This window comes from Acanthochromis polyacanthus, chromosome 16, assembly GCF_021347895.1.
Source record: "Acanthochromis polyacanthus isolate Apoly-LR-REF ecotype Palm Island chromosome 16, KAUST_Apoly_ChrSc, whole genome shotgun sequence".
Lineage (NCBI taxonomy): Eukaryota > Metazoa > Chordata > Actinopteri > Pomacentridae > Acanthochromis > Acanthochromis polyacanthus.
The window spans coordinates 22,327,039-22,351,253 of NC_067128.1; the positions used below are offsets into that span (position 1 = coordinate 22,327,039).

Consider the following 24,215-nt stretch of genomic DNA (forward strand, 5'->3'; position numbering starts at 1 on the left):
CAGAGGAATGCCCTCTCCTGTTTTGGTATTTTCAGCAAACCAAAGAGGAATTTCTTGAGCTCCTGTGAAAGTACAGACTGAACAAGACAGCAGCAGCAGTAGTGTAAAAGAGGAGAGCTTTTGTAAAGTTAAAATTACTTTGATCATTTTACCATCTTGTTGTCCAACATAAAGATTTATAGAATGGTTAGAAGCATTTTTTTAAAGGAAATGTAAGCTCTTTCATCTAAAAATGATGCATGTTTATTTATACACGCTGTCCCGTCCAAAGAAAGAAAGAATATTTCCTTAACCCTTAGATGCTCCAGTGATTGGACCCTACACTCTTCCTTAAATGGGTCAAAAATGACCCATAAAAGAATCAGTGTGTTTTATGCCACTTTTGTCATTTTGGTTAAGAATAATAATTTGCATTATCATTTGTATTATATTTTTGTCCACACAAGAATGATTTCATGTTTGACATATATTTATTATTCACTTTATAACAGATTTTGAACATTTTTGATAATTGAAAAAGAAGAACATCACACAGAACAGTTGCTATTCTCCATCCCTCCAATAGTACAATTTCTTTACAAGTCTGAAAGATAACTTAAAATTTGAAATAGAATGATTTCAAAAAACATATTTTTTGAGGAATCGCTGGTATATGAAATAAAAAAACAACAACTTTTCATTACAAAGATATTGTCAGAAAACTACCTCACAGAGTCATTTTTGACCCACTTATGCATCCAACTAAGGGTTAAGATAAAACAGATTGCTATCTTTTTGGTTGATACGGACATCTGCTGCTTTACAGTTGCTTCTGATTTAGTCACCCTCCTCTTCCTCCATGGTGCTTGTCATTCATAAGATTCAGTGGAGTTTCTTGGTGCTCTAAGGAGAGGAGGGGCTCTCCTCTTCAGTCTTGCACTTCAATGCTGTGAAATATTCAGTTGCAGTCTCCCCACACCATCCAGTCTACCAATAAACAGCCTCCGACAGTGCGATTGGCAGCGGGAGCAGGAGTAACAGCCTGTCAGACACTATAGTTTGGACGGATAGGAGTGATGCTGCCGTGTTGTTGGTGCCGCAGGCTTTATCCCCGGAAAGGAGAGTTGTCACGCCGGTGTGGTTTTAGGTGCTGAGGATCACAGAGGAGCATCCATCCAGACACGCTGTGCTCGGATTTCACTGACTCTGATTTCGGCCATCCACTGAGGGAAATGATGGTGCTTCCAGTTGATTCCAGCCACCTCCCCGTGCTTTGATTTGACCATGTTTCTCCCTCGTATTTAATTACCGACCAAACAGCATTACCGCGCTGGCAGCTGCAGGCTTTGCTTGCATGTGTCCGTCCTGCATCCTCATTGACATTTCCTGTGCAACAGCAGCAGTGAGATGTAGATTTATTCCTCCTGTTCCCATGCAGAGGAGCAGGTCAGGAATGCCTCTTCAGTGCTGACACTGTCAGCTTTCTTCGAAGCCGCCAGGATCTCTCAGTAGACCGACATGGATAGTGGGAGCCGGGCAGCCACGGTGGGGGACGGTGCTGTCAATTTCACGGCGGCTCACCTCTGGTTGGATCTCTTGAACGCGTCCAGTCGCTGGGACAGTGGTCCGGCCGCAGAGGGTTCCGGGCTGGACGAGCAGCAGCGCCTCCTGCGAGAACAAGCATACCGGGACTTCAGCACCATCATCCAGGTGTTCATCCTCATAGGTTCGCTGCTCGGTAAGTCTGCGCATACAAACAAAGCTATACAGGCGAACATTAAGACAACGCAGTATCCTGCAGACTCATTTCACTCATTAAATCATGGCACATTTTTGAACCGCTTGGCAAAAACAGTAGCTTCACTGTTCTCCCAAAGCCTCAATAGTTTGATTTCTCAATCTGGGTCATGGGGATTTTTCTGTGGGAACGTCTTTTGTACCAGAATAAATAAATGTCTGAGGCAGTTTGCACCAAATAGCAAGTAGGGAAGCACCAGTTCCAAGAAACAGACTGAACAGACTGATAATATAGTGTCTTCTTTTCCATTTTAATAGCCCTTTTTTCCCTTAATCATAAAACTAAGAAATTAATTTCAACTCTCAAAAACACAGTACAGATCTTAAGTGACACTCATAAGACAAGTCCTCAATTTTGGTGTCATTACCCATTCAAAGCTTCAGTCTCTGACACAGTAAACATCAAGTCCTAGCTATTAGTCAACCTATTGGTACCTACAATCAGCTTAATTTGCAAACACTATCCCATTACATGAACAGGTAAAATGCCCAGGTTTCCCATCTGCAAATACTAAAAATGCCAGCATGTCACTGTAGCCCGAAGACTTTCATTAGAAGTAGACTGAACTAATGGTTCAGAGCTTAAGAAGCCTCCCGGATGAGAGGTGAACCTTCTTCAAGAACCGAAAAACTAAGTTGCGGTCGCCTTCTTGCTCTTCGGATTTCCATGACTGCGAGTCTACACAGCCAATGTCCCTGGTCCTCTCCACATTTTAATACATTTTACCAGACAAATGGGGAAATGTATTCATGTATTTCATAAGATTATTATGCATCCTACATTATGTTATGAATTTGGTAAAGTGAAGTCAGAGATAGTTGCTTGACCAGTACTTTGGACACTTAACTATAGAGACCAAGTAGTCTACTAGTGTTTGTCATTGCTGTGACTAACATTTATTTTAATTGTTTCATTGTTCAATCATTTTCTCGATGACCTCATTAGGTGTTTTGTTTAAAAAGTGTCAGAAAATGGTGAAAAATATTGATCAGTGTTGTCTGAAACCCAGCATGGTAAATGTCTTATTTTGTCCACAAACCCAAAGATATTCAGTTGACTGACATAGAGGAAGAAAGAAAGCAAACAATATGTATATTCTAGAAGCTGCAATTATAAAATTTGGACTTCTTTCTTGAAAGTGCCCTGTGATCACAAATCTTGTGAAATGGCACTATATAAATAAAATTGATTGAATTGAAAAAAATTACTCAGTGAAAAATTGATTATCAAAATTGTTGGAGATGTAGGTGGCAACTAATGTATTATTGCCGCTCTAAACAGCATTACATTAAGTATGTATGAATTTAAATGCAAGGTGACCAGACATATGCAAACTGACTGGCAAAATTTTATACGTGTATGGACTGTGGTGGTAAATTTGACAGATGTTTGTGACCTATTTTACCATGAAATTTGTAAATAATAACTACTTATTATTTTAAGCATCTTTCGAACTAAATCTGTGCTGCCTTTGTAACAACTATTCCTGCTGGTGCAAGTAGAAGCCCAGGCTACAACTGATGATGATCATGCAAGTGAGGAAGGAGTGAAGTGATGGACCACACTAACACATCAGCTTCACACAGTCCTGCCCCTTCATCATTATGGCCGACAGAAACGTAATCCTCCAGCCTAAAATGAGCACTGCAAATGAATGTGTTATTTGTCACAAATGTGGCTGACATGTTGTCTCCCCACTACAGAAAATACACTTGGTCGTGATTGCTAGTGTTATTTGGAAAGGCATGGACTCAGTAGGAAGGTGGACTTTTTGCAGCATGCACATATAGTTCACCATGATGAAACACGGTGCAATTGATGCCGAATCTGTCAAAAAATTATTCAGTATCACCTCTGAGTGTGCAGTGCTGCATCGCGGGGTCATTGAAGCTTAAGGGTCAATAAAATCCCCTTCTGGCAACATGGCTCAAAAAGCCTATTTTTTTCTCTGTATGTTTAATATTTAGTGTGACACTAATGAACTATAACATTATGACCAATAATATGACATCTACATCTAATCTCTCCAGTCATCTCATAATAGCGTATGTAAGGATCAAGAATATATATTCGATTGGGAAGTCCTCGAAAATGGGCAGGTGCAGTGACCTGCGTGAGTTTGATAAGAGCCAGGTCACAGCTCCTCCTAAAGGGCAAGGCTTGTGGGGTGCTTCTGGTCAACAGTGGGGATCTGAGCCCTGACGGCTCGGACTTTCAACTTCCAGGACTTAAGGGACCAGCTGCTAATATTTTTGTACCAGATCAGTGTTCTCGCCAGCGCATTTCGGGCCGTTACGCTGTCGTAACGGGCCGTTACACTGTCAGTTTACAAGATTACGCTGTGATTAGGGCCGCTACGCTGTTATTTTGACAGATAACACCATGTGCATTTGTTTTTATCGACTGGGTGCCTATCTAGGTTCATTTATGTCTCTCCACCTCAGCTGTACTTTCCTGTCGATTGACCCGTTCCCGTCTAAAATTAAGAGACGCTTCCAATCTTGGGGTTACAATTAGCATGTCTAGGTTTTTTCCGTGATGCCATGTATGGTGAATTGTGACCTAAATCATGAGCATTTAGAGCATCTGCGTGACGCTCATTGGCTGACATCTGGGCTGGCCGCTCGCGAGATTTAATGAAGGCTATTGCGCGTGCGCGTGCGGAAGGACCTGCCGTTACGCTGTAAAGAAGTCCTGGTGAGAACCCTGCAGATATCTTAGGACACCTTCAAAGGTCTACCCCTTTTTGACTAAAATGAACCAGGTGCTACTTTGGTGCTGGTGCTTAGTTGGTTCAAATCTCGGGTCTCCTAAGAACTGGTTTGCTTTTCCATTGGCAAGCAGCCAAGTTAGAGCCACGTCAGTGCATCACTGTAAAACGTGTAGTCGTTCAACAATGTTCACGCATCGTAACCATGCAACTGCTGTTCCTGACTTTGCAAGCGATCCAGAAATACATAATCAAACTGTTAGCAGCTACATGTCTTCATTGCAGTCACAGGCAAAAGCGACTACAATGTTTTGATTCTTAACAGTGAACGTGTTAGCGTTACCTTGGCTACTTAGCTTCCACTAGCGGTTTAACAAACACAATAAGTTGACGATACTATTTGTGTTTATCTTTATAGATGATCTTAAGGCTAATTGCAAGGCAGAGGTCAGCTGTTGCATGGGCACATCCGCAATCATGCTACTGGCATCCATATCTACCTGTTTTCAAAAATCTAACACTAAACACTACTACTACTACCACTACTACTACTACTACTACTTGCTCAGTTATTTAAAGGTGGTAATTCTGTGTTTCCACCATTGATCGTTGGTCATCGTAACCCCACCCCCAGTCCATGACGTACCCGGTTTTTAACTCTGGCCCAACAAAGAGTTGGTGCCTGAAAAGTACCAGTTTTTGGATCCTGGAGCCGGTGCTTGGGTGGTGGAAACACAAAGAACTGGTGCCAAGTCAGGCACTGGCTCCGAACTAGCACTGGAATCAGCTTGGTCGAAAAGGGACGCTAGAGTCCAGACCTAGGGTCAGGACGCAAAGGCAGAGGTGGTCTAATGTTTCAGCGTATAGTACATTTTTTTTCTTTCAAACTAAAAGACACACAGTGATAACATTCAAGTAGAAATAGTGGAAGTAATTATAATGGGCTCTCCTTTACTATCCACTAATACTTACATAATCTCGATAACAAAATTACTAGGGCTGTCTTTTAGGTTTGGATTATCAAAACTGATATTTTTCTGATTTCAAAAAAGGTTTTGTAGTATAATTTTTTTTTAAAAGGCTGCACATATTTTTTTTAAATTTTCAGATAGCAATTATCAGAAGTGAACAAGATATGTTGGTTTCATCATGTTCTGTTGTCTAGAGGGGGGTGTAATTTCTTTCTTTCTCTGTCTCCTAAAGAAAAGCTGTATAACTGACTGAAGAAATAACAGCAATTTTCTTGGTGAAAGGTTGTTTTAGCTGAACCGTCCAAATCATTAATACAGCTTAGATAAATGTAGTCGAGGTTCACATATAACACCACGGTATCCTCAAGTCAGATCAGTTGACATAGCTTTTTTTCCCCATCCTCTTAAGCATTCGACCATGCTGTCTCTACTGAGAGAAACATTCCAACCCAAGACTCCATGTATTTTATGGTGCACCTTTTGATGAAATACATATTTCTAGGTGTCGAACAGTTTTGTCATGCAAAAATCAGACATAGTCGATCACTTTTGGTATCTCCAATAAAATTATAACCATGTTAGCCATGTTAAACTACAACGTTTGATTTCATAAGAGTTGATCCATGGTAGATCATGGTAATGTTTACAAAGTTATGGTCTCCACATTAGCGTCCTTAGATATGAAACACAAATTTCATAATTAGGATATTAGAGCTTATGTAGATTACCTTTTTTGGTCAATAACCTTTAGATAACAGACCTTGTTTGCTAATCATGTCAACCGAATAGTTAAATTTATTTTCCCACTGAAGTCTTAGGCCTTTCCTATTTAAAAAAATTGCATATTGACAAGTTTCACTTATGAACCACAAAATTTAAAAAAAAAAGACTGATTAGCTGATTTACGATCTGGATCTCTGGATGAGCTGATTTGGTGCCACCACTTTAAAGAAATAGTTAAATATATAAATAGTTGAGACTGAAATGAGAGGATTTGTCAAGTACAGAGCTGAAGCCAAACGGTGATTAGCCTAGCTTAGCAAAAAATCCTGGTTAGCAGAGAAAAATTTTCATCCCAGCCCTGCTGAAATCTCAAAATACACCAAGTTCCTCTAAACCGCAGTAAATTCAAATTACAAACATAATATTATATCAACTGTCTCATCAGAAGGATGAGAAATATTTGTATTTTACAAAATGTTTAATCACTTTTTTGCTTTTACTAGTAAGAAGCAGAGACAGTTATGCAGTTTACTGATAAAGGACAGATCAGAGCGTTACTTTTGATCTAAGTAATGTGTCACAGTGTGCATGGCAGTGGCAGACATTACCAGCAGTTGTAATCAGGCCTGTGAGAAGTGATCTGGACTAACTGACTCTACAGCCATCTACTGTTGGTTACCATTCAGAAATAAGGCTGCCCTTGAAACTGAAGTCATTACAACACCACCGGGAGGTAACTGAAAAGCTGTTAAGTGTGTTAATGATGTTTCACACCGAGTCTTACTATGTTTAGACATCTGGATGTTTCTTGATTCTGGTGGGCTTCACTGGACTTGTTAACCCTAATCTAGAGATAACACAACTTACTCTGAAGCAGAACAACAAAGTCTTTTTTTTCTTTTTTTCTTCATTTTTTTTAACTGTTGCTGTTTCTTAAAGCCGCCATATTTGTGCTTTTCCCCTATTGACTGTGACTATGGTTGCCAAGGTGTTCCTCAAGTGCCAGGTGAGTATTTCAGGCAGTGTGAGACAAAGTGATTTCAGAGACAATGCAGCCTCTGACTATAAAAGAATACAGGCCTCAGTATCATCCGCATGAAGAGACTTACAAGGGCACGTATTTCATCACTTAGTCACAGTTTGTGAAGCACTTCATTTTGTAAAGATACACTACTATTCAAAAATTTGGGCTCACCCAGACAATTTCATGTTTTCCATGAAAACTCACCATTTTATTCATGTGCTTACATAATTGTACAAGGATTTTCTAATCATCAGTTAGCCTTTCAACACCATTAGCTAACACAATGTACCATTAGAACACAGGAGTGATTGTTGCTGGAAATGGGCCTCTGTACCCCTTTGTAGATATTTCATTAAAAATAAGTTGTTTCCTGCTAGAATAGTCATTTGCCACATTAACAATGTCTATTCTGTATTCCTGATTGATTTAATGTTATCTTCACTGAAAAAAATGCATTTCTTTCAAAAATTTCTAAGTGATCCTAAGCTTTCGAACAGTAGTGAAACTCTTCAGTGTAGGTGGGAATTCCTTGAAATTGTCACAGTGCATACTTTTCTACACATTGTGTTGGAGCTGTGATCCCAAATATAGCACCTGTATTGCAGCCTCTAGAAGGGTGTGACATCACACCATTGCAGCTGTGTTAGCCTGTCACAGTGCTCCTGTCACAAGCCATGCTCACATTGGACATATCACTTACAGCGATTTGTTGACAACAAAGTCTGTTTGAAGTTAAGATAAAAACTACCTGTTGTATTTTCTTCACTTGTTTCCTGTGATTTTTTGTAGCTTCCTTTTCTTCACATTCCTATTAGTCTTTTCTTGCTCATGCAACAAATGCCAAAAACATCAGTTTTTTTTAAAAAAAAAAGGCCCTTAAGGCTGATTAAAATGTCCAACTTTGCAGCAGAAATCAGTTATATCCAGTTATATTATATGATGTTACAGTAACAATGTCCATCTCGGTCATCTAGGTTTAGGGAGAGACTGTAGTTATGATATGGTTAGAGTAAGGTAACTAAAACAAATCATTGTGAGAAGTGGTCTTTTTCTCACATTTCTATACAGTTGCTTCATTTTGTAACCACAGGAGTCACTTCCTGCTCGATGTTAGAAAAAAAATGCAGGATTAAGGCACTTCCACGTTGGTTTCACTTTTCAGATCCTGAAGCTACTTCCGTGTCTTACATACGGTTCAGGTTTCCCTCCACATTGTAGACAGTAAGAATTGAAAATTGTCCAGTATAGATGTTTTTGTCTGAAAAAACTGTTTAAATGACAATTGTAAACATGTTCTTGAAACGGACTTTATGCAGATTGTGATTCTTGTCACCCTTAAAAAGAAACCTCTAAAAATTTCAGGGCCAAATGAACAAAGCCAGTCTGACACAGCAAACCTTTGTTTGCAAAATGTTTGCTATCAAGAGTGAATATTGGTTTCTGATTATGTTCCCGATTATGTCCCCCTTTACATAACCAGATCCAAGCAGCTGCTGGGTTTAAAAACCTGATGAAACACAAACTCAAAAGTGGTTTATACAAAGCCCGTCGAATGACTCATTTCTGTAACAATCAATTGTGAAGACTGTATAAAATGGAAATACAGGTTGTTTTGGAGGGCAGTAATAGTTTGTAGGACATCTTTTCCTTTACTGCTTACTGTTTTTCTTGAAACAAAAAGACTGGCTAATCAATGCCTTAATCAACAGCTACATTAATGAGAAGATAAAATATCAATACAGTAGAATCTCCACATGTAGAAATTTAGACATATTTGCTACAAGCACTCTCTTCATGGCAGTTCTCTCAATATTTGTGTTAACTCCATCACCCCTTGTGAGTCAGTCACACATGCTGCTCAATCTGCAGAGGCAGAGCGTACTTCATTAATTACTTCTACATTAGGATTTCCCCGAAACGCTACTCCCATGTGCTGCTCCGTTACACAGTGAAATCCTGCTCAGTTAGTACAGCATGCCATGTTCTCTTCAGACAGTTCTTCTCACTTCCATCTGTAATCTCCAGAATAATTGATTGTTAAGGTCATATCACCATGTCTTTATAGTGCAGAGCTGATTTCAGAACACTTGCATTTATCTTTGAAAACTCTAACGACATTTTTCCCTTCAAACATCAACTGACAATGTGCATTGCTCTGGTCAGCTTATGTCTTCTTCTGAACACTGACTAACATCAGAAACAAATAAGCCACAGTTTTCTTCACTTCAGAACATCTTGCTCTTTTTCTGACTGTGAAGGTACAGCCGACACTCCGTGGGTAATTACTTTTGAAGGGGCTGGTATCACACATGGCCTTACGTGACCAGACATTGGTCAGTGCGTCACAAGAAATATGAAGGTCACATTTTAAAATATAATAAACAGTCATTACCATCTCATTGCTCCAAATTATGGAGAGATCTAAATATAGAAATGCCACAGTTAGTTGCTTGCACCTGATTGTATGTTGGCTCACTCAGTTTAGATTTAGTTCATTTCTACATTTGGAAAAGAGAATCATTATGCAGCACATTATTGAAATATCTTGTCTGCTAGAAATCTATCTTCACAAAACCATTACTGGAAACCAATTAATCCTTCCCTGTCTTTAAAGAAAATCTTTAGATGGGATTTGGTGAAGTACAGAGGAAAGCTGTGCTCTGCTATCAGTTCTTTGCCAATCCATGCTGTCCCTCGTGCACATTTCCACATTTTTTTTCACCTAAAGGACTTTAAAAGGTGACAATCAGTTTAAACAGATGAGAAATGAATTTTATATTTCCACAAATCTAGAACTTGTTACATTTTTGGCTCCAAGAAAACACTCAATATACACTTCCGTTCTAAAATTTTGGGTCATTGTTATTTTTAAAAGAAAGCTTAGATAGATAGATAGATAGATAGATAGATAGATAGATAGATAGATACTTTATTAATCCTGAGGGAAATTCAAGATAGGGTACAGAGGCCCATATCCAGCAGCCATCACTCCTATATTGTGTTAGCTAATCGTGTTGAAAGGATAATTGATGATTAGAAAGCCCTTGTGCAACTATACTAGCACATGAATAAAAGTGTGATTTTTCATGGAAATCATGAAATTGTCTGGGGGACCCCTAAACTGTTGAACGGAAGTGCAAAGGAGGCTTGCAACATTCAAAGGAAACAATGGTTTTTATGCACCTGCAAATAATGACCTTAAATTCTAACTTTCTCCTGAATTTTTGTAGTATGGATTACTAGTGAGTTTGAATGTCAATCCACACCGAACCTGTATCATTGTGGTTACCTTGCCCTTCTCTGTGGGCAAATTAAAGCAATTTGGCATTTGAACAACAATTATCTAATGGCTAAAGGCTCCAAGCAGTTCTTTGTTATAATGGTGTAAGTTGTAAAACAAAAAGCTTAAAAATAGACTTTATTACATTAGTTGGCTTTAAGATATACTTCTGATTCCTTGGTCCATGCAGTCTTAGTATTCTTTAAATTACACTCAACAAAAATATAAACGCAACACTTTTGTTTTTGCTTCCATTTTTATGAGATGAACTCAAGATTTAAAACTTTTTCCACATTCACAATATCACCATTTCTCTCAAATATTGTTCACAAATCTGTCTAAATCTGTGATAGTGAGCACTTCTCCTTTGCTGAGATAATCCATCCCACCTCACAGGTGTGCCATATCAAGATGCTGATTAGACACCATGATTAGTGCGCAGGTGTGCCTCAGACTGCCCATAATTAAAGGCCACTCTGAAATGTGCAGTTTTGTTTTATTGGGGGGGTCCACTCCTCTTCAATGGCTGTGCGAAGTTGCTGGATATTGGCGGGAACTGGTACACGCTGTCGTATACGCCGATCCAGAGCATCCCAAACATGCTCAATGGGTGACATGTCCGGTGAGCATACTGGTCATGCAAGAACTGGAACGTTTTCAGCTTCCAAGAATTGTGTACAGATCCTTGCAACATGGGGCCGTGCATTATCCTGCTGCAACCTGAGGTGATGTTCTTGGATGTATGGCACAACAATGGGCCTCAGGATCTCTTTACGGTATCTCTGTGCATTCAAAATGCCATCAATAAAATGCACCTGTGTTCTTCATCCATAACAGATGCCTGCCCATACCGTAACCCCACCGCCACCATGGGCCACTCCATCCACAACATTGACATCAGAAAACCGCTCACCCACACGACGCCACACACGCTGTCTGCCACATTTCAGAGGCCTTTTTATTATGGGCAGTCTGAGGCACACCTGTGCACTAATCATGTTGTCTAATCAGCATCTTGATATGGCACACCTGTGAGGTGGGATGGATTATCTCAGCAAAGGAGAAGTGCTCACTATCACAGATTTAGACAGATTTGTGAACAATATTTGAGAGAAATGGTGATATTGTGTATGTGGAAAAAGTTTTAGATCTTTGAGTTCATCTCATAAAAAATGGGAGCAAAAACAAAAGTGTTGCGTTTATATTTTTGTTGAGTATATATAGTCTCTGTCTCTGTGCTGAGATTCATCTGTCAGTATTAAAACAGTAATGGCTGAAAGTCTACATGGACATGAATGTCACAGCGATACTGGACTATAAATCATTTCTTTGGCATTATATTGCTAAGCATCTTCACTTTACTTTTAGGGCCTAAAATGTTCAGGCCTCTCCATCAACATTTAAGAATTCCCTCTTCCTTGCAAAGCCTCAAAATAAAGTAGCAGTCTGAACATCTCTGCCAAGAAAGTCTTTTTGGTAATGTGCAATCATGCCATGTTACCAACGCACAGACTAATAACAATGGGCCTCATTCATGAAGCGTTCTTAAGAACAAATCTGTTCTTAGAGGCTTTTTAAGAAGATTTTTGGCATTCACGAACGTGTTCTTAACTGACCTGTTCTTAAAAGTAAGAACAAATTCTAAGAACACTCAGGAGGACTCTTACGCACAAAAAATCTGCTCTTTTAGAATTTTGTTACAGTCAAAACTGATCCAAAAATTTGAAATTCTTTCTTAAAATGATTCAAATATTACCACACATTATTTAATTTAAAACTAGATTTATTCTAGTGAATTTTAGTGATCAATGGTTTTATAGTTCAGTGCCAGTTAAACTCAAAATCAGATTTTAGATCTGAAGCTGCACTTGGTCACATTAACATGTTTGGAGGTCTGTGGGAGGTACAAGCGCAATGACCACTACGACGTGCACGCGCGATGACCGCCGCCACGTGCACGCGCCCCGGTGTGCACGCGCCCCGGTGTGCACGCGCCCCGGTGTGCACGCGCCCCGGTGTGCACGCGCGCGCTGACCGGGGAGACAAGGCGGACATGGCCTGGGCAGTTTTACCTGTCACTGCAGCAGAGGCAGAGGGTGTTTTATTACGACGCACACCCTTTCTGAGTATAAAAGTTTAGCTGTCTCAGGTCAGACTTTATTGGCTGTTTGAAGCTCTGCCATCTGCAGAAATGACAACACGGTCTCACGGGGATTCGTGAAACTGTCACGTCAGTTTTTGTTTCGGTTTCGTGCGCACCAACACGATGTCGTCATGTTTTTCGTGCCGCTCACCACGAGCGAAACCCGCTGTGGTAATCACATCTGAAAGTGGTTTATACCGGCGGATTTATGACGATCTAAGCTGTCCATCGGCGTTTGCGGCCGCCGCCGCGGCCGCCACACATTCTTTAAATTCCTATGCAAATTCGGTGGATTCATGACGATCTAAGCTGTCCATCGGCGTTTGCGGTCGCCGCCGCGGCCGCCATTGCGGCCGCCGGACATCCGGCCACAACAGCGGCCGGATCACATCTGAAAGTGGTTTATACCGGCGGATTCATGACGATTTAAGCTGTCCATCGGCGTTTGCGGCCGCCGCTGCAACCGGATGTCTGGCGGCTGCAATGGCTGCTGGCAGCCGCAAACGCCGATGGACAGCTTAGATCGTCATGAATCCGCTGGTATAAACCACTTTCAGATGTGATTACCACAGCGGGTTTCGCTCGTGGTGAGCGGCACGAAAAACATGACGACATCGTGTTGGTGCGCACGAAACCGAAACAAAAACTGACGTGACAGTTTCACGAATCCCCGTGAGACCGGGCTGGAAATGACCATCACTCTGGTGGGCGGAGTTTCACCTGCACTCCAGTGCTCACGTGTCTCAAACACGCTCTTGCTGCTGCCTTATAAGGAAGTTTAGAGGGTGTACCTTTTACATTTACAAGTCAATACAATGTAAATGTCATGTTAATGAGAGGGGAGGGTGTTCGTAGAGACTGTTCTTGAATCCGGCGCATCTCCCTCCTAAGAACAGATTTGGCTTGTCAAGAACGCTTCGTGAATCCGACGTACTTTTCTCTTGGGAGTTCTTAAAGCCGTTCTTACGAACACTTTTCTACGAACGCGTTCATGAATGAGGCCCAATGTTTATTATTAGTAATCAAAAGGACCAATTACCAATATTTGGAATTGATATACATGTGCAAAAACTCCAACAGAAACCTCAAAACATACAGATAAACAATAAAGTGATAAATATCTGATGTGATAATTGGTTAAGTCAATAATTGGAAAACCCTTAGTTTTAAGTTCATATTGCATGTGATATTTTGATGTTACTTAATCATTCAAACCTTAACCAAATAAAAGCAAAGATGCAACAAGTTCATTTTCTTCTACTAAGGCGTGAGTGTATCAGGAAACACACTGTATGTCTGATCTTATTATAAAGCTCTGAACCTCTTTGCCCCTCCCCACAGGTAATGCCACGGTGCTGTGGTGCACCTGCTGCACGAATGTCTTTAAATCTGTGACCAATCGCTTCATCAAGAACCTGGCATGTTCAGGCATCTGTGCCTGCCTGGTGTGCATTCCGTTCGACGTGGCACTTGGAGTCAGTCCTCGCTGTTGGTGGCTTCACACCCTGCTGCTCTGCAAGGCCCTCAAGTTCCTCCATAAACTTTTTTGCTCCGTCACTGTGCTCAGCTTCAGCGCCATCGCACTTGACAGGTTAATTCAAAAATCTTTTTCACTGCATACATACGAAGTGGGCAGGGACAAAACATACTTTAATCATAGATACAGTCGTGAACAAAAGTGTACATACACTTGTAAAGACCATATGTATCGTGGCAGTACAGGTCTCCTAAAAAATACAGTAAAATCTGCACGGTCAAAAAAAAAAGCACAGAAATGCTAAATTAGTTAAATGTCCCTCGGCCATTTTCACCTCAACTAGGCACTTTTGGTAGCCAAAGTGAAAGTAAATTTGTTGTCTTAAGTCAGGACTTTGAAAAGGGTAGTCTAAAACTTTAATTCTAGCCTGGTGTAGCCATTTCTTTACAACTTTTGACGTGTGTTTGGGGTCATTGTCATGCTTGAAGACCCAGTTGTGTCAAAGAGCAAACCTTCTAGCTGATGTTTTTTGGTTTTCCTGAAGAATGTGGAAGTAATCCTCCTTCGTTATTTAATATACTTTGTGTAAAGCACCAATGCACTGACAGCAAAACTGCCCAAGAACATAATACTACCACCTCCATGCTTGATGGGACGTTTGATGTTCTTGGGGTTAAAGGTCTCACCTTCTCTTCTCTAATCATGTTTCTAGTCATTGTCATTGTTTATTTCATCTGACCACAGAATTTTGACCCAGAAGGCCTTTTCTTTGTCCATGTGATTAGCAGCAAACTTTAGTCAAGCTTTAAGGTGATGTTTCTGAAGGAAGGATTTCCTTCTTGCACAGCAGCCACACAGCTCATAGTAAGGTAAAACACTGTAGACACTGAGACACCTTGTGTTTCAGCAACTTCTAATTCATGTCAGACCTGCCTTTTGGGGATTCTTGGTTGACTCTTGACCCTCCTGACCAATTCTCTCTCAGCAACAGGGGATATTTTGTGTTTTGTTTTGATGGTAGCAGTGACACAACTGTTCCACACACTTGATACTTTGAAACAATTGTTTGCACAGATGATTTTAGGAACAGACGCGTCTTAAAAATGGCTCCAAGTGATATTCCTGACTTTTTTCAGTCAGTGATTTTCTTTTTCACATCAGCACTCTGCTCCTCCGACTTTCCCATTATAGTGTTTGTGGCTGAGTCTAATGAATGTATCAAATAGGCCATATTCACAAAACATTAAGTGGCCATGCCACCAAGAAAATTAGATTAACACAACTTTCTCCATCACCAAAACTGATTGTTCTGAGTTCAAACAGCTCTATGTATATTTTTGATGCAGCAGATTTTGTCATATTTCCAGGAGACATGTAATAAATCTATGAAAGATCTTCCAACATAGAAAATGAAGAGGTTCAAGATTCACAGGAGTCACTGGAAACTGGCTGCCATGAGATACACAGTTTTTACATGTGCATAGAAACTTTTGCTCACAATAGTAATTGTAGTTTACACCTGAGATTAAAATCCACCTCTTATAAAACAGATAAAAAACAGAAGAGCCCTCTGTCCAGAGTACGGTGAGTGTTTTTTTCTCACTTCAGCTATGCAGTCGAAGCTACAGATTTTGAAATATGTGTTTGTAAAAGGTTAATGGACTCCTCTTATTCACTTGAAACTTGGAAGAAGTGGGCTGTTTTAGTCAATGCACAGATCAGTTTATCAATACATTGCCCTGTGAGTCAGCTGGAGGAACACTTTTCTGAAGCATCTTGGAGTATTAAATACACAAGTGAAGCAGCTTCAAATGGGGGTCAAACTCTGGAAGATAGTTGTTGTTTGTGAAGCAAGAAACCTTTTTCAATCTTCATCTACACCCTGTAGTGTGGATAAGAGGGGGTAGAGGATTGAAATCAATGGAGCATGTGTTCCAGGCCTCCATGCAGTGCTAAATGATGTAACCAATGCATTCAGACAGGGCTGCTGCTGCTGCCCACATAAAATCACACAGACACACAGACACACAGACACACACACACACACACACACACACACACACACACACACACACACACACACACACACACACACACACACTCTTTTAAAAGTAATGCTTTCTCATGTGGAAATATTTTTCTATCTGTCTTTTTCAGCCTGACAGAAATGTAAAAAACTTTTCCCCTTGTCCTGTTGTTACCTCTGTTGTACTGGCACAGCCTTATCCAATATTTACAGTTTTTAGTATTTAAAAAGATAAATAAAATCACACAATCTTATGCTTGTTTATCCATTTGACTGAAACGTACAATTTTGTCTGGATTATGGCTGTTTATTTTTTTTAAAGCTTTCTCTACAGTGCCAGGTATCTGATTCTGTAGCTAGTCTTTATTTTAATGAAGATATTTGTCTTTATAAAATTAAGTTATGCATATTTGATCAGTCAAAACTAGAACTTAAATCAAAATACACTTGGCAGGGTTTACAAAGGCAGGGGGCAAACAGAAAAGCAGCTGAGGGTAAAATCCAAACTAAAAGTTCATGTGAATCTCAAAAAGAACTAATTCAAATGCAAAAACACAACTCCGGAGAGAACCAAAAATCAAAAAGACATAACAGGCAAAACATGGAGCATACAGAAGAAATCCTGCTAAAACAGGTTGGAGAACAGGAGATTCAGCAAGAGAACGAACAGGACGAAGTGACGGGAAGCAAAGGAAAATGCAAGACTATATATACACAGCGAACGAATTGGGAGAGAAGACCAAACAGATAAAAACAGATAAAACTGATCAACAGTCAGAAGGGAGGGAAACACACAGAAGCTGGAGGTTTCTGTGGTAGCCCACACCGCTAGTGGTAGCCGTGTGGGCTACCACTAGCATCAATAAGGACAATAATATTCTCTCTCTCTCTCACTAAAATAATAAAAAAAAAAATACAGGTGACAAACAGCAGAAATTGTGTGACAAGGTAATTGCCATGGATTAAGGCCTAATCTTTGTCCCTGGACTATCCATGACCCAGAGGCATTTGTGTGGCCCATTGCAGCCCCAGTCATGCTCCATCTCTTAGCTTCTCTTTTAATTAACCAGGGCATTGTGGCATCAGACACAGCCAAGATAAAGACAGCTGATGCCACCATCCTGAGCTTGAAAACCACCACTGTTCAGGAAACCTATGAGTGACATCATACAGGATTGATTAGTCAGTGAGAGACACTTATCCTCCAAAACCTTTTTCTTCCATGCTAGACTTCACAACATTAGGATCTATCCTGAATTAAAAACATTAACATTAGCCTCTCTGAAATCCCTGCTCAGATGTCTCCTTATTCTGAATATTTAATTCATTACATCTGCATGTACAAAACACTTGCAGTTTATATTATATTCATATAAATAGGCTAATATTAGAAGACTGTGGTGTGTACACACAATGCATCACAAAACATGACTAAGTCTCAGTCTGCAAAATCAAAAATTATGCAAGATGCTATGAGGTCAACAGAACCACACTGAGTTTACCTTTTATACATGTGGGTTTCAATCATGTTTTTATGCTGACTGAGTGAGATCCTGTGTGGGTGAAGTCTCGTCTGAGTCTTGGTTTCACTGCTACAAAGACTCTGTAGCCTCCATAGCAACTAGTATAGTCAGAATGATATCAAACCAATGAATTATTAATTCTCTCGAAGGGTAATCAAGGTTGTAGATGTACAGACAGGTTGAGACTGCAGCACAGTTGCAGGTTCATATACAAACATAATCATACATTAGGACAAAAGAGGCAGTCCTTTGTGTGATATTAGTCTTTCATGTGCCTTGCTTTGTTTTTAATTAATGTACAACAATAGGATGACAGACACTCTACATACTATTATCTGTAATGCAGATATCAGGAGATCTACTTTGATACTGTGGTAGGTGTGCATAAGTCACCATGCCGCAAATAAATGAAAAGAAAATTCTTTCATCCCATTCAAAAAAAGTATGTGTTAAATATTCATGATTTGAACTGAATATTCAAATCATTCTGTTCCTTTCAGCACATTCAAAGTCGCTGCTAAAATGGTCAAATTCCCCATTGTTTTTTTAATTTTTTACTTTCGTCTACAAGATAAAGTCCAGCACCTCTATTAGAACAGCACAACCAAAGTATAATTTCTTTGATTACTTATTTCACAAAAAATGAAAAAAAACAACAACGCTGAAACCAACAAATACAATGTTTTCCAAAGTTCCCACAGATGTTGCCAATACTAGAAAATGGTAGATCCACATACTATAGATATGTAATTTTTACATTTTTAACTTGTGGGGTGTCACAACTTAAAGGACGGACCCGTGCAGAGAACCACACTACCAGGCAGACTAGGTGAAAAAGGGAAGATTTACTGGTGTGTTGAGGATGGCAGAGAGACTGAGGAGGAGCAGGAGGGGTGTGACTGATCGAGTCCAGTTCGGGGTGCCGGCGCTGGGGAGCTACAGCCGCTGTTGGTCCTGGAGGGGGACCGAAGTGTTACGGTGAGCAGCGGATTGGAACCCTGGTGGCCGGAGCTGTGCGGTGGTCGAGGAGGGGAGGGGAGCGAGCCGGCAGCCGCTGATGGTGGAGGGAACGCCAGTGTCGGTGATTCGGATTCCAGGAGCTATGTTTTTGGGATGCAACGCACCGGAGGGTGGCCTCCATTTCTTGGTTCAGCCGCTCCGTCTGGCCGTTACTTTGGGGATGAAATCCTGAGGACAGACTGACCTTGGCCCCCAGGGCGGAGCAGAAGGTGCGCCAGACCTGAGAGGTGAATTGGGGCCCACGGTCCGAAACTATGTCAACTGAGATGCCGTGGTTCCGGAACACGTGGGCCACTAGCAGGTCAGCGGTTTCACGGGCTGATGGGAGTTTAGATAGAGATACGAAATGGGCATATTTAGAAAAACGATCCACAATGGTCAGAATAGTGGTCATACCATGAGATGGAGGTAAACCGGTGACAAAATCTAAGGAGATGTGGGACCAAGGTCTTCGTGGGATGGGTAAGGGGTGAAGGAGGCCGGCAGGTGGTTGATTAGTGGTTTTATTTTGGGCACAGACGGAGCAGGCTGAAACGAATTCTCGGCAGTCCTTGCCCATGGACGGCCACCAGAACCTCCGCTGCAGAACCGCTAGCGTCCTGGAGACCCCTGGGTGGCAAGTCAACTGGCTGGAGTGGCTCCACCGGAGGATGTCCGAGCGGACGGCCTCCGGGATGAACATCGTTCCTGGGGGACTGGCTTCTGGAAAGACCTGATTTTGCTGGGCTCGTCTAACGGTGGATTTGATGTCCCACGTGAGGCAAGCCAGGTGGCCGGGGGATAGAATAGGTTCAGGGGTCCTAGGAGTGTCTTCCTTTGAATGGACGCGGGACAAGGCATCGGGTTTAACGTTACGGGTTCCAGGGCGGTAGGACAAGGAAAAATGAAAACGCTCAAAGAACAGGGAGCAAGAACATTGAGCCTTTTAGCTGACTGTAGGTACTGGAGGTTCTTGTGGTCGGTCCACACCAGGAATGGCTGCTCGGCCCCCTCCAGCCAGTGTCGCCACTACTTCAGCGCCAACTTCACCGCCAGAAGCTCCCGATCTCCCACTGCATAATTTCTTTCGGCCGGCGAGAGTTTCCGGGAATAGAATGCACAGGGGTAGAGCCTGTCATCCCCGCCGGCATGCTGCGACAGAACCGCCCCCACTCCAGTGTCCGAGGCATCGACCTCCACGATGAATTGTTGGCCAGGGTCCGGCTGAACCAGGATGGGGCCAGAGGTGAAGCGGGATTTGAGGGTCAAGAAAGCAGAACGGGCAGTAGGGGACCAAATGAATTTGTGTTTTGTGGAGGTGAGTGTGGTCAAAGGGGCGGTGATCAGACTATAGTTTTGGATGAAGCGGCGGTAGAAGTTGGGGAAGCACTGGAACCGCTGGAGCTGCTTGCGGTCCCTGGGCTCCGGCCAATCCACCGCTGCTACTTTGGCCGGGTCCATCCGGATCTTCCCCGCGGCGATGATGTAACCCAGGAAGGGCACCGTCGACACGTGGAAGATGCACTTCTCTGCTTTGATGAAGAGCCGATTCTTTAGGAGGCGCTCTAACACCTTGCGGACGTGCCGACGGTGCTCCTCCAGGTCGCGGGAGAAGACCAGGATGTCATCTAGGTAGACAAAGACAAACCGGTTCAGGAAGTCTCTAAGGACGTCGTTGACCAGATGCTGGAAGACTGCTGGGGTGTTGGTAAGACCAAATGGCATCACTAGATATTCATAGTGGCCAAGGGGGGTGTTAAAAGCTGTCTTGCATTCATCTCCCTCCTGAATCCGGACTAGGTGGTAAACGTTTCTGAGGTCCAGTTTAGTGAATAAGGTTGCTCCATGAAGTGGGGTGAAGGCATAGTTCAGAAGGGGAAGTGGGTATTTATTAATTTTGTTCAGGCCCCGGTAGTCTACCACGGGCCGCAGTCCGCCATATTTTTTCCCTACAAAAAAAAATCCTGCGCCGACAGGGGAGGTGGAGGGCCAAATTATGCCTGCTGCCAATGAGTCTCGGATGTACTCTTCCATTGCTACTCGTTCTGGTTTCGACAGGTTGTAGAGTCTCCCGCTAGGTAGGGGGGCGTCCTTTACTAACTCGATGGCGCAATTGTAAGGTCAGTGCAGGGGGAGTGACAGGGCTTGGTCTTTGTCAAATACTGGTGCTAGATCATGGTAGTCAGAGGGGATACCAGAGAGATCGGGGGCTCCGGCCGGGCAGGAGGGGCTGGACTACCGGGGGCTGGTGCAGAGATCAGGCAAGTGTCATGACAGGTGGGGCTCCAAGTGAGGATTTTACCAAGACATGGGGCTGGTTCGCATCCCGGCTTTCCTGGGATCTTTCTGCATGGAGTTTGTATGTTCTCCCTGTGCATGCATGGGTTTTCTCCGGGCACTCTGGCTTCCTCCCACAGTCCAAAAATATGCTGAGGTTAATTGATGACTCTAAATTGTCCGTAGGTGTGAATGTGAGAGTGATTGTTTGTCTGTATATGTAGCCCTGCGACAGACTGGCGACCTGTCCAGAGTGTCCCCTGCCTTCGCCCGAGTCAGCTGGGATAGGCTCCAGCACCCCCGCGACCCTAGTGAGGATAAAGTGGTGTATAGAGAATGGATGGATGGATTTTTAACTTGTCTCCCACTTGCTCTGTGTAAACACAGCCTGCAGTTCAGTCCAGTTCAGTTTTGTACCTGCACCATCTTACTGATACAGCAAAACCACTTAAAAGTCTTCCTTTAGTGAGAGTGTCATAATGGAATAAACATTCTTCATTAGGTACATGCCCACAAAATTAGTTATTGATGGGGATATCTTGAAAAATAAGGAGCTCTGGTTCTTCAAAGTGCCAACTGAAGAATTTCTTTATTTAGCGAATGGTTCTTCACATACTTTATGTGATTCTTTTATGTACTAAAGGTTTTTAATTTTTACTGGAGTTCCTTAATTTGGTGACATGTTGTTCTGTCTGACCAACAAAAGTCAAAGCCCAAAACATTAAACTATGACCCTTATACAAGATGTCAAGCTGAAATACTTTGTCTTTCTGCCTGTAGATACTACTCAGTGCTGTATCCATTAGAGAGGAAGATCTCAGATGCAAGATCTCGAGATCTGGTCATCTATATCTGGGTCCATGCAGCTGTGGCCAGCCTACCTGTGTTTGCAGTGACCAATGTGACAGATGTGTATGTCACCTCCTCCTGCTCAGACGACCATGCCCGCTCCCTGGGCCACATGGTGTATGTGTTGATCTACAACGTCACCACGGTGATCCTCCCTCTGGCTCTGGTCTTCCTCTTCATGCTTCTGATCCGCAGAGCGCTCAGTGCCAGCCAGAAGAAAAAGGTGATCATTGCAGCTTTGCGGACTCCTCAGAACAGCATCTCCATTCCGTATGTGTCCCAGAGAGAAGCCGAGCTACATGCCACTCTGCTGGCTGTGGTGCTGGCTTTCTCTGCATGCAGCGCCCCCTATGGGGCCTTGGTGGTTTATCGAACCATTTTGGCAGACACCAAAGAGCTGCCAACCTCATTGTATCTCACAGCTCTCTGGCTCCCTAAGGTGTCCCTGCTCACCAGCCCACTCTTGTTTCTGACTGTTAACCGCTCAGCACGCCATAGCTGGCTGGACCTACTGGCCAGGATTCACAGACGTTACAGCCGTCGTAATGTGGTCAGCACTGGGGGTCTGGCATCTCTGGGGGCTGAGGGGGTGATTGGGGAGCCGGTGGAACTGGAAACAGCTGGTCGTTCTGGGAGCCAGCTTCTAGAGATGTTTAACATTGGCCAACAACAGATCTTCAGACCTTCTGAGGAAGAAGAAGAGGAAGAAGATGTGGAGAATGAGATCCCCTCTCAAGGATCAGGATGCTGCTCAGAGCCCAAAGAGGAGCAGAGGCTTGGGTTAAGACTAGGGAGCCTCAGAGGTGAAGCGATCACCAAAAAGGAGCCTCTGCAGGGCATCCAAGGGACAGGAGGAGGGCTGGTCATCACCAAGGAAGCCCCTCCTTCAATCATAGCTCCCCGGGCCTCTCCAGTCCACACATGTGCTTATGCCTCTTCATCGCAAGTGGCACCTGCTACACCTACAGAAGCAGAGGACTCCCCCCAGTTTGGTTTTGGACCATTTGAGCTGCCCCCTCAATGGCTACCTGAGACCAGGAACAGCAAGAAGAGGCTGCTGCCTCCCCTGGGTAACACACCTGAGGAGCTGATCCAGACCAAACTGCCGAGGCCACGGCCTGAACGTCGGATCAGCAGGAACAACAAGGTTAGCACCATTCCCACTGTGGACCCATGAGCTCTGCTGCTGGCCTCTGATGTGCAGCAGCAGACACAATTCATTGCAGGGTTGACGTCTTCCATCAGGCCTGGAAAAGGAAGGAGACTGATGTCTGTGTGGTGTCTTTTGGTCAATTTAAATCTTTTTATGTTTTTCTGGTTTGCAGTTGTAGCCATCATCAAAGTTCAGGTTTTCCACTTTACTGCATAAAGGCCCATTGCATGAGGCACTGCAGTTTTCATATTGGACAAATTTGATATCAAATATTTATAATGTTGTGATAACTATGTCAGTTCAATCTAACTTCACTGGAAGCTTGACTGATTCAGTTTCATAATTAGCAACCTCTGCAACTGCTACATGATTGATAATGTAGATACCTTTTTGAATGTATTATTTTTTAATATAGCTGGCAAATGAATGCCCTGTACAAATCCAATTATCCTGAGGGATGCACTGATACTGGATTATATCTGCAGTAAATACTCAAACGGGGATAGTGAATGTCCTAACAAAACATCTTGTAAATTGGTTGTGCTGTGATTGCACTCTGTAGATGAACACAGCTCAGTGTCAGTCCTTTCAATTTAGCCTTTGTGAGACTCTTTTTGTAACCATGTTTGACAAATCTTACTAAAATGTTTCGGATTAAAGCACCACTTGCTGCCCATTGTTCCTTAAGTTTGTCTTTTGGATTATTTATTCTAATGTGATAGCTATTGATGTTGTTATTTGTACTTTAAATTAATTTCTTTTGATGAAAATGCGGATGTACAGTATACAAATACATGTTGAAAATATGAAATGATCCAAATTTACCTGTGTTTTAGTGTAGTTTTTGGTACACAACGTGTGTGAGACAGATGGGGTAAATGGAAGATTATTTGTTTGCTTGATGAAAAAGAATAATAAAAAAAGTAGACCAGGGACCCTTTAATCATTGTTGATCATTTCTATTGATTTCTCCCAGGTTGCCTGAAAATCAGTTGCTCATTCAAATGACGGCAAAAATAAAAACAAGTAATAGGAGAGATTTAAAAAAGCATATTGTAGATTGTCAGAAGCTGAGAAATTATGTTTAATTTAGAACTTATCTTATCATAATTGTCCAGTAACAGCTTTAGTCTGAACCTTTGGTTGAGGCAAACAAAGCTGGGCTGCACTTCAAATATTTGTCGAGCCGTAACTCCCTCTGGGGTTACCCACAATCCCCTGCTATGTCCACAAAGAACCTGAATCTATGCTGCATCCTACCCATGCTGCTATCAGGCATAATT

The 24,215-nt window shown here is 42.3% G+C and overlaps 1 protein-coding gene across 1 annotated transcript; it reads left to right on the plus strand.

The window, feature by feature from the left end:
• Nucleotides 1-776: 776 nt before the first annotated feature.
• Nucleotides 777-23,756, plus strand: gpr176 (G protein-coupled receptor 176). The gene is made up of 3 exons (XM_022222254.2): nucleotides 777-1,717; nucleotides 13,970-14,219; nucleotides 21,711-23,756. Exons 1-3 carry the CDS (start codon nucleotides 1,498-1,500, stop codon nucleotides 22,954-22,956), a joined length of 1,716 nt encoding a protein of 571 aa, XP_022077946.1. The 5' UTR covers nucleotides 777-1,497; the 3' UTR covers nucleotides 22,957-23,756.
• Nucleotides 23,757-24,215: the final 459 nt, after the last annotated feature.